Below are 10,967 nucleotides of genomic sequence, written 5' to 3' on the forward strand. Positions count from 1 at the left end.
TTTTGTGAATAGTAGTAAGATAGTTTGTGAATAGTAGTGATATAATTTGAGTTGAGTATTTTTTGAGTTTTGGGAAATGAGAGAGAAAAAATTGAATAAAAATATTACAAAATTAAAATATTGTTATAATAAGTTTTATAATATTATTTTTGCTTGGAGATTTGAAAAAGTTGAAATTATTTTTTATTTTTTATCTGAAAATTTGGAAAATTTTGTATTTGAATTATGTTTGAAAATAAGTTGGAATGAGATGAAAATATGAGATTAGATGAGAATTTTGTATCTCATATGAAGCCTCAAACCTGCTCTAATAGAACTAATTGACCATCCAATATTTGTTGAATTTGATTTATTTACATTTAATAAATCCATAATTACATATAATATTGAAATAATAATTAAATAATTAAAAGCTTGAGATCACTGATTAGAGTACTTCATGAATTTTATTTTTGCTTCGGATCCCTCTTAATACACATGCACGTACATCCATGTTTGAAAGAGCACTCTTAGAATTTACCTCATCGAATCATCTCCATTCTATTCTCTTGGCATGCATTTAGATAAAATACTCTGAAATGTCTCCCCCAACATAATGCAGTTTCCCTAGCTACATGCACATTTCCAAAATCCAGATTTTGCTATATATAATACAGTGCTGTATTCGGCCTTATCATCAAACAACAACTCCATTATTAATGCATAGAATGTTTTCAGCGGTTCACACTCGAAACCTCGTATTTATAACTCTCCATTCTTCTTTTGCTTATTTTAAGGAAGAACCGAAACATGTACCAATTTAAAAATGCAACTGGCAACCTTTGTATTAAAAACCACTGCACAGAATGCAACCAGTAGGGTGTGCAGATATGTTCATAACCGATGCATCGGATACTTGCTTTGCTGTACATTTCCGGTGAGGGAGTGAATAGAGAAGCTGTTTTGAAACCTCTTATCATCTTTGTTGCCACATATAGTGGAACCTGCATGCATGCATGCTCATAATTAAGATCATGCAACGGTACTTATATGTTATTATTAGGATAGCTTTTGCACATGTCTCGGTCCGTCTCATTCATATCATTCACGATCAATTTATAATAAGTTATAAAATCTTTTACAGCTGTTTTTATAATAATTTGTAAAAAGAAAATTAGGAAATTAGGAATATATATAGAACCTGGCACTGAACATCTATTCCGTGTTGCTCGTATTCCAAACTAATGCATCTCGAGAACATCGCCAGATACCTGCGACAAGGTCGAGATCATTAAGAAACCTCTCAGCCAAACAAACCAAAAAGAGGTTAAACATCTTACAGCCAACAGTTTCTTTATTTAGAAAGGCTGAACAAAGAAGGAACGATGGTGCAGAAGACCAGATTAAAAGATCAGAAAATGACGTATATTAATAACCAGAAAAAACTTACGCTTTTGTTGAAGCATAAACAGTGCCTAAAGGGAAAGCAGGAACGGCCATGGAGGAACCAGAACCAATGTTTACAATGGCTCCTTTCTTCTTCTGTAGCATGCCCGGAAGCACAGCTCTCGTCACCCAAGTTGCAGCATCCATATTCACCCTTACTAGGCTCTCCAAAACCTCAGATTCAACCTCATGAAGAAACATCGGATAAGGAGATCCCATCCCAGCATTATTTATCAAAATTCCAACATCTAACCCTTTAATCCCTTCCTCCACCATGTTTGATATCTCTTTTCCACTTAATTTCGCGAAGTCTATAACAATACCTTTTACGTCTACTTTTCCGGCGAACTTTTCCTGTATTTCGTTCGACGTAGCTTCAAGTTTTGAAGGGTTGCGACCAACTAAGACTAGATTAATGCCCTCCGAAGCTAACTCAAAGGCAAGGGCTTTGCCGATTCCATCGGTGGAGCCAGTTACGAGAGCCCAAGAGCCATACTCGTTGAGATTTTTTGCAGGTCTGAAGAACGAAACCCAGGCCCATTTCACAAATCGGATGAAGGTTTTGCAGAGAGAGATGAAGCCTAAAGAACATGCAGCTATAAGGATGAAATCTTGAAACTCCATTGCTGACCGACTGAAGATCATAGAGAAGGTGTCTTTATAAAGTGCAGGAGGAGTGAAGTGAATATGATGGCAAGTTTTGCCTGGTTCCCACGTTGGTAGCGTTTTCGAAAGGTAGCCAGGAATTTTGGATTTGGCGTAGGCAAGTTAGGTACTAGGCGCCGCTCGAGTGAACGAGGACCACTTGCCTTCACAACTCTTTTCCAATTATTTTATAATTTATTTTAAATCAATCAATATAATTATAATATTTTATTAAAAAATTTTATTTTTATTTAAATATCTCATTTTAAATAGAGTAGTAAAATAATTGTATACAACTAATAAATTTATTATTTTTTGTATTATTATTTTTATTTATCTTTCTTTTAATTATTACTCTCAATATAATCTCTTGGTGTGAGATGTGATATTAAATAATTGATAAATAAATAAAATATACAAAATAACAATGCTCGTTATTATTTATTGAACTTTTGTATAAATAATTAATACTATAATATTTATTTATATTTATCTTCTCTCTTTCTTTATGGCTACTCAAAATTATATCAGATGATGAGTAACATCGTTTATTATAATTTATTTAGATTTTGTTGTTGATGTCAATACGTTTTTAATTTTTTTTTTCAGAGTTAGTAAATATACCATATTAAATTAAAAAATGACCATAACAAAGCTTGGGAGTTGGTACCGATGGCATACCGACAACCAAAGATACAATCAATAGCTTAATTTGTCACATCTTGTCAGTATAAGTCATATTTTGAAAGCTGGGTATGAGTTAATGCTGGGAATATTTGGAGAGGAAGGGGACCAATATTTAATAATATTGAATCTCCACACTATATTTGAGATAAGGGAAAACCTTACGGTCAGTCGGGTGTAATGTTTCTTTTTACACCAACCAATGATATACAAACACGTGTGCGACTTATAGAAATTAGAATGGGATTGCATCTAAGTAAAGCTATCTCTTTTCTCTTCCTCCCCCATATCCCTTCTCCCCCAAATCAATTCTTGGCTTCTCCCACGAATTTCTTTTAATTCGAATCCAGCTTACCTTTGGTTGAAATATAAATCCTCAGAGAGGGAAGGAAATTTGATAAACCAGTTATTGTTAGCTCTGTTTCACAACTTCATTTTCTCTTATTTCTTTTGGATTACATATATCTCCTGCATTTCCAATGTACTAATAATTCTCATGTACAAAAATAAGACTTTAAGATGGCTCTTAGAAAGTATCGGAAGGCTTTACGTTATTTGAATATCTGTTGGGAGAAAGTAGGGATTAATGAAGGTGATCCATCACTTCTCCCGTGGTTTATTTCTGCACTGACGATGATCTGAAAATGTTAGCAAATCACCAAGCCTTAGTTTGATCTTATGCTTTATTTTTGCGGCTGCAGAGAAAAGTTCATGTTTGAGGAAGATGAAGTCACAAATTTTCACCAAAAGCCCCACAAATCTCGAACCAAATCGTATTGGAGAGAGAGAGAGATGGTCACGTGGGTGGGGAAGGATTTAAAGAAATTGTGTTTATCATCTGTGCGAGGGTGAAAAAAAAAAATTATGGAAAGACCTATGTGGTAGCTTTTGTGATATCCTATTTTTATGTGTATTTTATTGAATCCTTATTTAAAATAATTATAATTAGTAGTTCTTTTATTTTAAATTAAACGTATTTTTCATTATATTGTTTTATGATTTTTAAGTTGTGAGATTTAAATAATGTGTTTTCTTGATATTAATAATTACTTCGCATTTAAATTACTGTCTAGCTTGAATTATTTTATTGTTGGGCTTTAACTATTTTATGTTATTAATATTGAATTGTAGTGTTTTTATTTAGGCTTTATTTATTTTATTATGCTCTTTATTTTAACATAGTTTATTGTTGAATTCTAATATTTATTTTATAAGTCGTTGTGTTTAAATTATTTCATTTAATTCGTCATTTTAAAATTCACTTTAATTGGATTCATTTAGTTGTAAAATTTATTTTGAGGTACTTTCTTAATATTAATTATTATTTTGTATTTAAATTGCTACTTAATTTAATTTAGTTTATTTTTAGATTTAAAATTTTGTTGTTAGTTTTTACTAGTTATTTATTATATTTTAGCTAGAGTTTGTATTTAGATTATTTTATTCAATTTATAGCTTTTAAAGTTGTTTTCGTTGGATCAATTTCTGGATCTCAGAGGTGAGGACTGTACCTCATTTCTTTTCCCCATCTTTTCTTTCTCTCTTTTTCTTTTTCTTTTTGTCCTTCCTATTCCTTTTCTCTTTTTCTTTATTTTTTCTCTACTTTTTCCCCCAGTCTCCACTCTCCCAAGCGACACTCTTCCCTCTCCTTTCTGGCGTTTTCTTCATCTGCCCAGAACTGCCGCTCCCCACCGCCGTGACCTGCACCACCCACCCCATTTCCCCTTCAGCCGATGATCATCCTCACCAAATTTCACTCCTATCCGAGTAGCTGTTAACCACCACGAGCTCCTTCAAGCTGCGACATCATCTTACTCCAACCCTATCGTCGTTCTACCTCTGACCACCATCTCTTCATCATTTCATCATCGATCTCTTGCCGACCTAAACCACCCATTTCCAGCTCCGATCCATTGCCGAAGTAGCCCCCATGATCTGACTTTCCGTTTTGAAATTTTTGGCCTTCCACCGTCGTTTTCGCTGCCACCCACGACCAACCCTCACTTCCACTAGTTTCATAAATACCTTTAAGTCATTCCCTATCAATCCCAAGCCTTGGTTCGTCCCCATTCAAAAGTTAATATTTTACAATCCACGGCCACAGTATTTTTACATTGTTACGTTACTTTTTCTTCTCCTTTTTAGCTTGTTGATCTTTCAAAAATTATTATAAAGAGCTGTAAGTATTTTTCAAATTTCATTTTAGATTTAAATATATTATTACTTTTACGATAAATTGTGACTGGTTGGTTATTTCGGACTAAGTCTGAGGAGTCGGGGGTTGGATGGATTTGAGGACGGAGTTGTTTGTTTGTTGTTGATGTTGAGATTTGTTGGATAATTTGTGTCTTGCCATTTGTATTGTATGGTGCATGCATGTTCATGTATGAAATATTGAAAACTTGGTTTTCACGAGTTAAATGGATTTTTGGGTGCTTGCATATCATGACCCCAAGCTGGGATGACATATTATTTCGGTGGAGCTCCTCTGGTTATTTAGGAGTGGCTAATACTAAGTGACATCCCATGGGTTGTTGCTGTGTGATGACCAGATCGCACGATACGATAATGCTGTCGTGTCGACTCCGTGGTTTCTCGGCTGGCGGCGACTAGAGGATGCCTAGTCATAATACGCACTGGGCGCGGAGCTAGGTATCACTTGTGTAGATGTCACATGCGTAGTCGTTACCTGCGATGTGGCATAAGAGCCAAGGCGTGCAGATGATCCCTAGGGGAGATCATGATGCATGCAATAATTGAAAATTGGTTTTGGATTTTGGATATGGGTCATTTTCTAGGAAAATGACGAGTTTGATTAAAGGATATTTGCGGGCCATTTTCTGGGAAAATGACGAGGTTTTATATGTAGACTTTATGAACCATTTTCTGGAAAAATAGTGGCTTTCTTGATTTGGGCCATTATCTGGGATAATGGCGAGGAATTGTTTTAAAGGAATTTATTGTGGGCTAAAAATGAGATTTTTGGCGTGCGTGGAAAAATGTGAGTTTTGGGACACATACATATGGCATCTTTCCATGCATATTGTTGAGTGTAATATCTTTTTATCTTGTGATGTTTTGATTATTACTTACCTGCAGCATCATTTTTAGTACCGTAGATTTTGATGTAGAGGTTAAGGATGAGGAGACTAAGTCTGAGGAGGCAGCTTCGCCAAACTATTGATTTGGAGTTGTTTTACTTCTAAAAATTATTTCACTTACTTTTATGTTATGTAATATGGATTTGAAACAATGTTGAAACTTGGAATATTTTTTACATGTGTTTTAAGCAAGTTTGTATTCAAACAAAAATCTGATACTTAGTTGTAAGACTTTTATTACCGCTACATTATTTTTTATTGTGCACGTATTGCATATACACACACTTGGCACTTGGCGATGGGATGTGTGACTCATGTTGTCATCATCTCGAATTCTCGATTTCTACGTGTCCGTACGTGAGAGTTGGGGGTGTCACAGCTTTTGATTGATTTGTGATATCCTCTTTCTACGTGTATTTTTATTGAATGATTTTTTAAAAAATTATTATAATTAGTGGTTTCTTTGTTTTAAATTAAAGGTAATTTTTTCCGTATTATTTTATGATTTTTAAGTTGTGAAATTATTTTAATATGCTTTCTTGTTATTTATTATTTTTTTGTATTTAAATTGATTTTTAATTTAAATTACTTTATTTTTGGACTTTAAAATTATTGTGTTTTTAGATTTTATTATTTTATTTTTTAATCACTGCGTTTGAATTATTTTATTTAACTTATTGTTTTGAAAATAATTTTCGTTGGATTAGTTTCGTGACCCAAGTTGTCAGGGTTGGACCTCATTTCTTGCATTCCCATTTTTTTCTTTTTCTTTTTTTATTCTTTTTCTTTCATCTTTTTCTTCTTTCTCTTCTTTCTTTTCTTCCCTACTTCTCTCTCATGCGCGGGACGTCCCTCTCTCCCTCTCCATGCTGTTTCCTTTGTCCAAACCAACTCGCCACAGTTCACCACCGTGTGCCTCACCGCCCACCCCACTTGCTTCCCCTCTGGCCGGTGAACATTTTCCTTTATTTTCAGCCCCAACTGTACCGCCGTTAGCCACCATGAGCCCCTCCAAACCACGTCGTCCATTTGCTTTAGCACCGTCGTCGCTCTACCTCCAGCCACCATTTCTTTACCAATTCATCACCGGCCTCTTGTCGACCTAACCCAACCATTTCCAGTTCCGATTCATCGCCGAAGCAACCACCATGAGCTAAAATCCAATTGGGCCATTTTTGACTTCCACTGCCATTTTCGCTGTCACCCACGATCAACCACCACTTCCACTAGTTTCACCAATACCTCTAAGCCATTCCCTAACAATTTCAAGTCTTAGTTTGTCCCCATTCAAAAGTGGGTATTTTGAGACCCATAGCCTTAGTGCAATTTGCACTGTTACGTTGCCTTGTCGCCGCTTTTTGCTCCTCCATGATCATTCAAAAAATATTTTATAGCTCTGTAAGTATTTTCTAAACTTCTTTTAAAATTTAAATACATTTTTGCTTTAACAATACATTGTGATTTGGTTGGTTGTGCCAGACTAAGTCAAAGGATTCGGGAATCGGATGGATTTGAGGATGGAGTTATTTATGTTTGGATGATGCTGGGTTCATTGGATAATTTGTCTTGTCATTTTCATTGCATGGTGCATGTATGTACATGTGTTGGAAAAGGAAAACTGGGTTTTCATGTAATTGCATATATGTTCATGTGCATATTTGGAAATTGAGTTTTTATATGAGAAAGGATTTTAGATGTGTTTGAAATGAACTGATTGAACGGTTTGATAGAGAGTCACTATAGGGATGGTGGTAAGCAGAGACGATAGTAGAGTCCCGCCTGTGATTCTTGCCTACGGTGTACACGTAGAGATGGTAGTAGAGTCCTGCCTGCGATTCTTGCCTATAGACAGAGTTGTAAAGATGGTGGTAAACAGGGACGGTGGTAGAGTTCCGCTTGTGATTCCCGTCTACAGTGCATGCGTAGGGATGGTGGTAATCAGAAATGGTGGTAGAGTCTCGCCTATGATTTCCACCTACAGTGCTCTGATAGTTGGTTATTGGGTCATTTGTTGAGAAAATTATGAGATTGGATTTTTGGGCCATTATCTGGGATAGTGGCAAGAAAATGTTTTAAAGGAAATATTGTGTGCCAAAAATGAGATTTTTGGCATGCATTGGAAAATGATTATTTTTAGAAAATGTTTATTTTAGGATCTCATGCATATGAACGTTCATGTATATGGTTGTGACTTTAATATATTTTCATCTTGTGAGTTGCTTGGATTAGTACCGTCTTTGGTACCGTATATTTTGATGTAGATGATGAGGAGGCTGAGCCTGAGGAAGCGGCTCTACCGGATATCTGATTGGATTTTTGCTTGCATTATTTGGAAATTATTTCCTTGCCTTTAAATTATGTATTTTGATTTTATGATGTTACTGGAAATTTGTAATATTTTGATACACTTGTGTTTAAGTGAGTCTATCTTTTAAACAAAGTCTGGTACTTAGTCGACTGACTTTTATTATCCGCTGCATTATTTTGTTGTACACGTATTGCATGTATACACACTCAACACTTAGCGATGGGATGTGTGAGCTGTATGTCATCATTCCGACGCCTTGATTCCCATGTTTCCGTACGTAAGAGTTGGAGACGTCACATAATTGGTATAAAATTGTTTTTATCACTCGACTAGCTCCACTAAGGCCCAAGGGTGTTTTAACCCAAGCCCAAGCGTGCATTTGAGGGTCCAATCTCCTGTCTCTCTCTCGACTACTCTCTCCCTCCCTCCCTCTGTCCCCTTCTCAATGGAGGAACCAAAAATTCTGTTTTAAGGGACCATACTGATCTATGCAATGACATGCTTGCATACATGCCTATGTCTATATATATTGTTATTTATAATTATAAGAAAATACATAATAGACATAATTTATTCCTTCAATTTATAGGAAATATTTTTTGGATTGTATATTTCTTAACTCATATTTTTAATTTTTTAAATTTTCTGTTGTATATTTTTGGTTTTTCTTTTTAGGTATTTATACTCATTTTTATATTTTGGATCCAAAAATTATGAATTTTAAGGAAAAAAAATGATATTTGTAGTTATGAGTGTGCAAACGCCGCACACTTGTTTTTTAAAAAAAAAGAGTAAATATGGGACCTAAATAAAAAAAATTAATTTTTTAATAGTAGAATCTATTCTTTTTTAAAATGAATGCATGACGCTTGAACAACCCATAATTGTATGTAGCATTACTTCAATAAAATATACAAAATATTATTTTCATACTTTTAAGAAGAATTAATGATTTTAGATTGGATTAGAAGATAATTTTCATATTTTTAAAAGATTTTAAGAAGTTTTTAAATTTTTTAGGATCAAAATTATTTTTTATCAAATTTTATTTGAATTTAAACAATAACGATTAGTTTCTTTTTTAGGTTGGGGGACATGGCCCCTTCTACCCTCAACTTGGTTCTGCCAATAGTCTCTCTATCTCTCTCCCTCTGAACTTTTGTTGCCCCTATGCCACTCCAGCTTGCCTTCCACCGTTAGTGTCCTATCGTCTCCTCGTCACCAACCATAGGTCCACACCAGTATGCTTCTCCGACCATCTCTCCTCCCTCCCTTTGTCTACTTCTCTCATTCCCTCCTAACCACACCATCACACCACATTGCCACCCCCCTCTCCTCTATGCTATTCAACTCTCCTCACCATTTCCTTTCCTTTTACTCTTTCTCTCTCCATCCTGTCACTGCTGCTCTTATTTGGTTTTCCTTCCTTTCTCTATGTTTTGGTCACTCCTCTCCACACTATTCACCTCCTCTACTATTCACGATGCACCAGCTTTGGAGAAGAAGATCGAAGCACTAGCATGCATCTAGAAATTTCCCCCACCACATGGGGGTAACAACTGACTCTACTTGGACTGAGCTTGAAGATGCATATCAATGGTTTGAAGACTTGTGTGCTTGCCTCTGTGTTTTTGGTGCTATGTACTATACCTTTATTGCATGTTTGATTGTTGATTCTCATCGCCTTTCTGAGAGTGCTCCAACCCTCGAGATATAGCTTTCGTGTGTGAGTTTTGAGATTGTTGCTTGACCTTGATGGTGTTTGAAACTATCAATTTGTTTTTTTGATAAGAAATTTATTAATAAATGTAATTAGGCATAGCCCAAATACATAGAAAGTGTATATAGAGAGACGGCTAATTACAAGCTACCCTGAAAAGAAATTACTAAAGTTATTAAGACTATTCCCATCCAATATAATAACCGAAGGCCAAGGCAACAAAGTTTGAAAAAAGAAAGCTCTAATCCCTTCCACCGATCAATCTCTATTCTCAAAATAGCATCCATTCTTCTCATTCCAAATACACCATATAATACAAAGAGAAACCATCTTCCAAACAGTTGCTATTTGACAATTTTCTTGACGCCCTATCCAATGTGCAAAGAGATTCATCACCCTTTTGGGCATCATCCAAGCAATTCCCACCTAAGCAAATACCTCGTCCCACAAAGCCCTTGACACATCACAATGAAGAAGAAAATGATCCGCTGATTTGTCCCACCTTTTGCTCATAAAGCACCAATCCATTACAATGATGCCACACTTTCTTAACTTATTAATGGTAAGAGATTTTCCGTGAGAAGCCAACCACCCAAAGAAAGCCGGTTTAAGAGGCACCTTGCATCTTCAAATAATTTTTCAAGGAAAACAATCAGTGGAAAAATATGATGCAAAGGCCTTGTATAACGATCTAACCAAGACTTTCTTATTACCAAGCTTATTCCAAAGCAATCTATCCTCCCCCTCCAAAATTAATGTTTAAAGCATAAAGCAAGCTGTAAAAATCAGTAATAGCCCCCACTTCCCAATCTTGGACATCTCTAATAAATCTTATTAACCACTGAATTAATCCAGTAGAGTTTTTCATGTAATCAACCATGGATGCAGCTTTATTCACATCAATTCTGAAGAGAGGGGAAAACATTCTTCAAGGCCTCATCCCCACGCCACAAGTCTTGCCAAAAACTGATCTAGTTTCCCCTACCCATCTCAAATATGAAATTTCTGAAGAACTCTTCCCATCCGTTTCGAATGAATTTTTACACTTCCACACCGTATGCCCCTTTTACTCCATTGGAGCACC

At 35.5% G+C, this 10,967-nt stretch overlaps 1 protein-coding gene across 1 annotated transcript; it reads right to left on the reverse strand.

Annotated features, from left to right (window-relative positions):
* Positions 1–427: 427 nt before the first annotated feature.
* LOC122294961 (very-long-chain 3-oxoacyl-CoA reductase 1-like) lies at positions 428–2,074 on the reverse strand. The gene is made up of 3 exons (XM_043103950.1): positions 1,430–2,074; positions 1,181–1,250; positions 428–983 (listed from the first exon to the last, which is right to left on the reverse strand). Exons 1-3 carry the CDS (start codon positions 2,068–2,070, stop codon positions 714–716), a joined length of 981 nt encoding a protein of 326 aa, XP_042959884.1. The 5' UTR covers positions 2,071–2,074; the 3' UTR covers positions 428–713.
* Between the last annotated feature and the right edge of the window lie 8,893 nt (positions 2,075–10,967).

Source organism: Carya illinoinensis, chromosome 14 (genome assembly GCF_018687715.1).
Source record: "Carya illinoinensis cultivar Pawnee chromosome 14, C.illinoinensisPawnee_v1, whole genome shotgun sequence".
In the NCBI taxonomy this organism is placed as follows: Eukaryota; Viridiplantae; Streptophyta; class Magnoliopsida; order Fagales; family Juglandaceae; genus Carya; species Carya illinoinensis.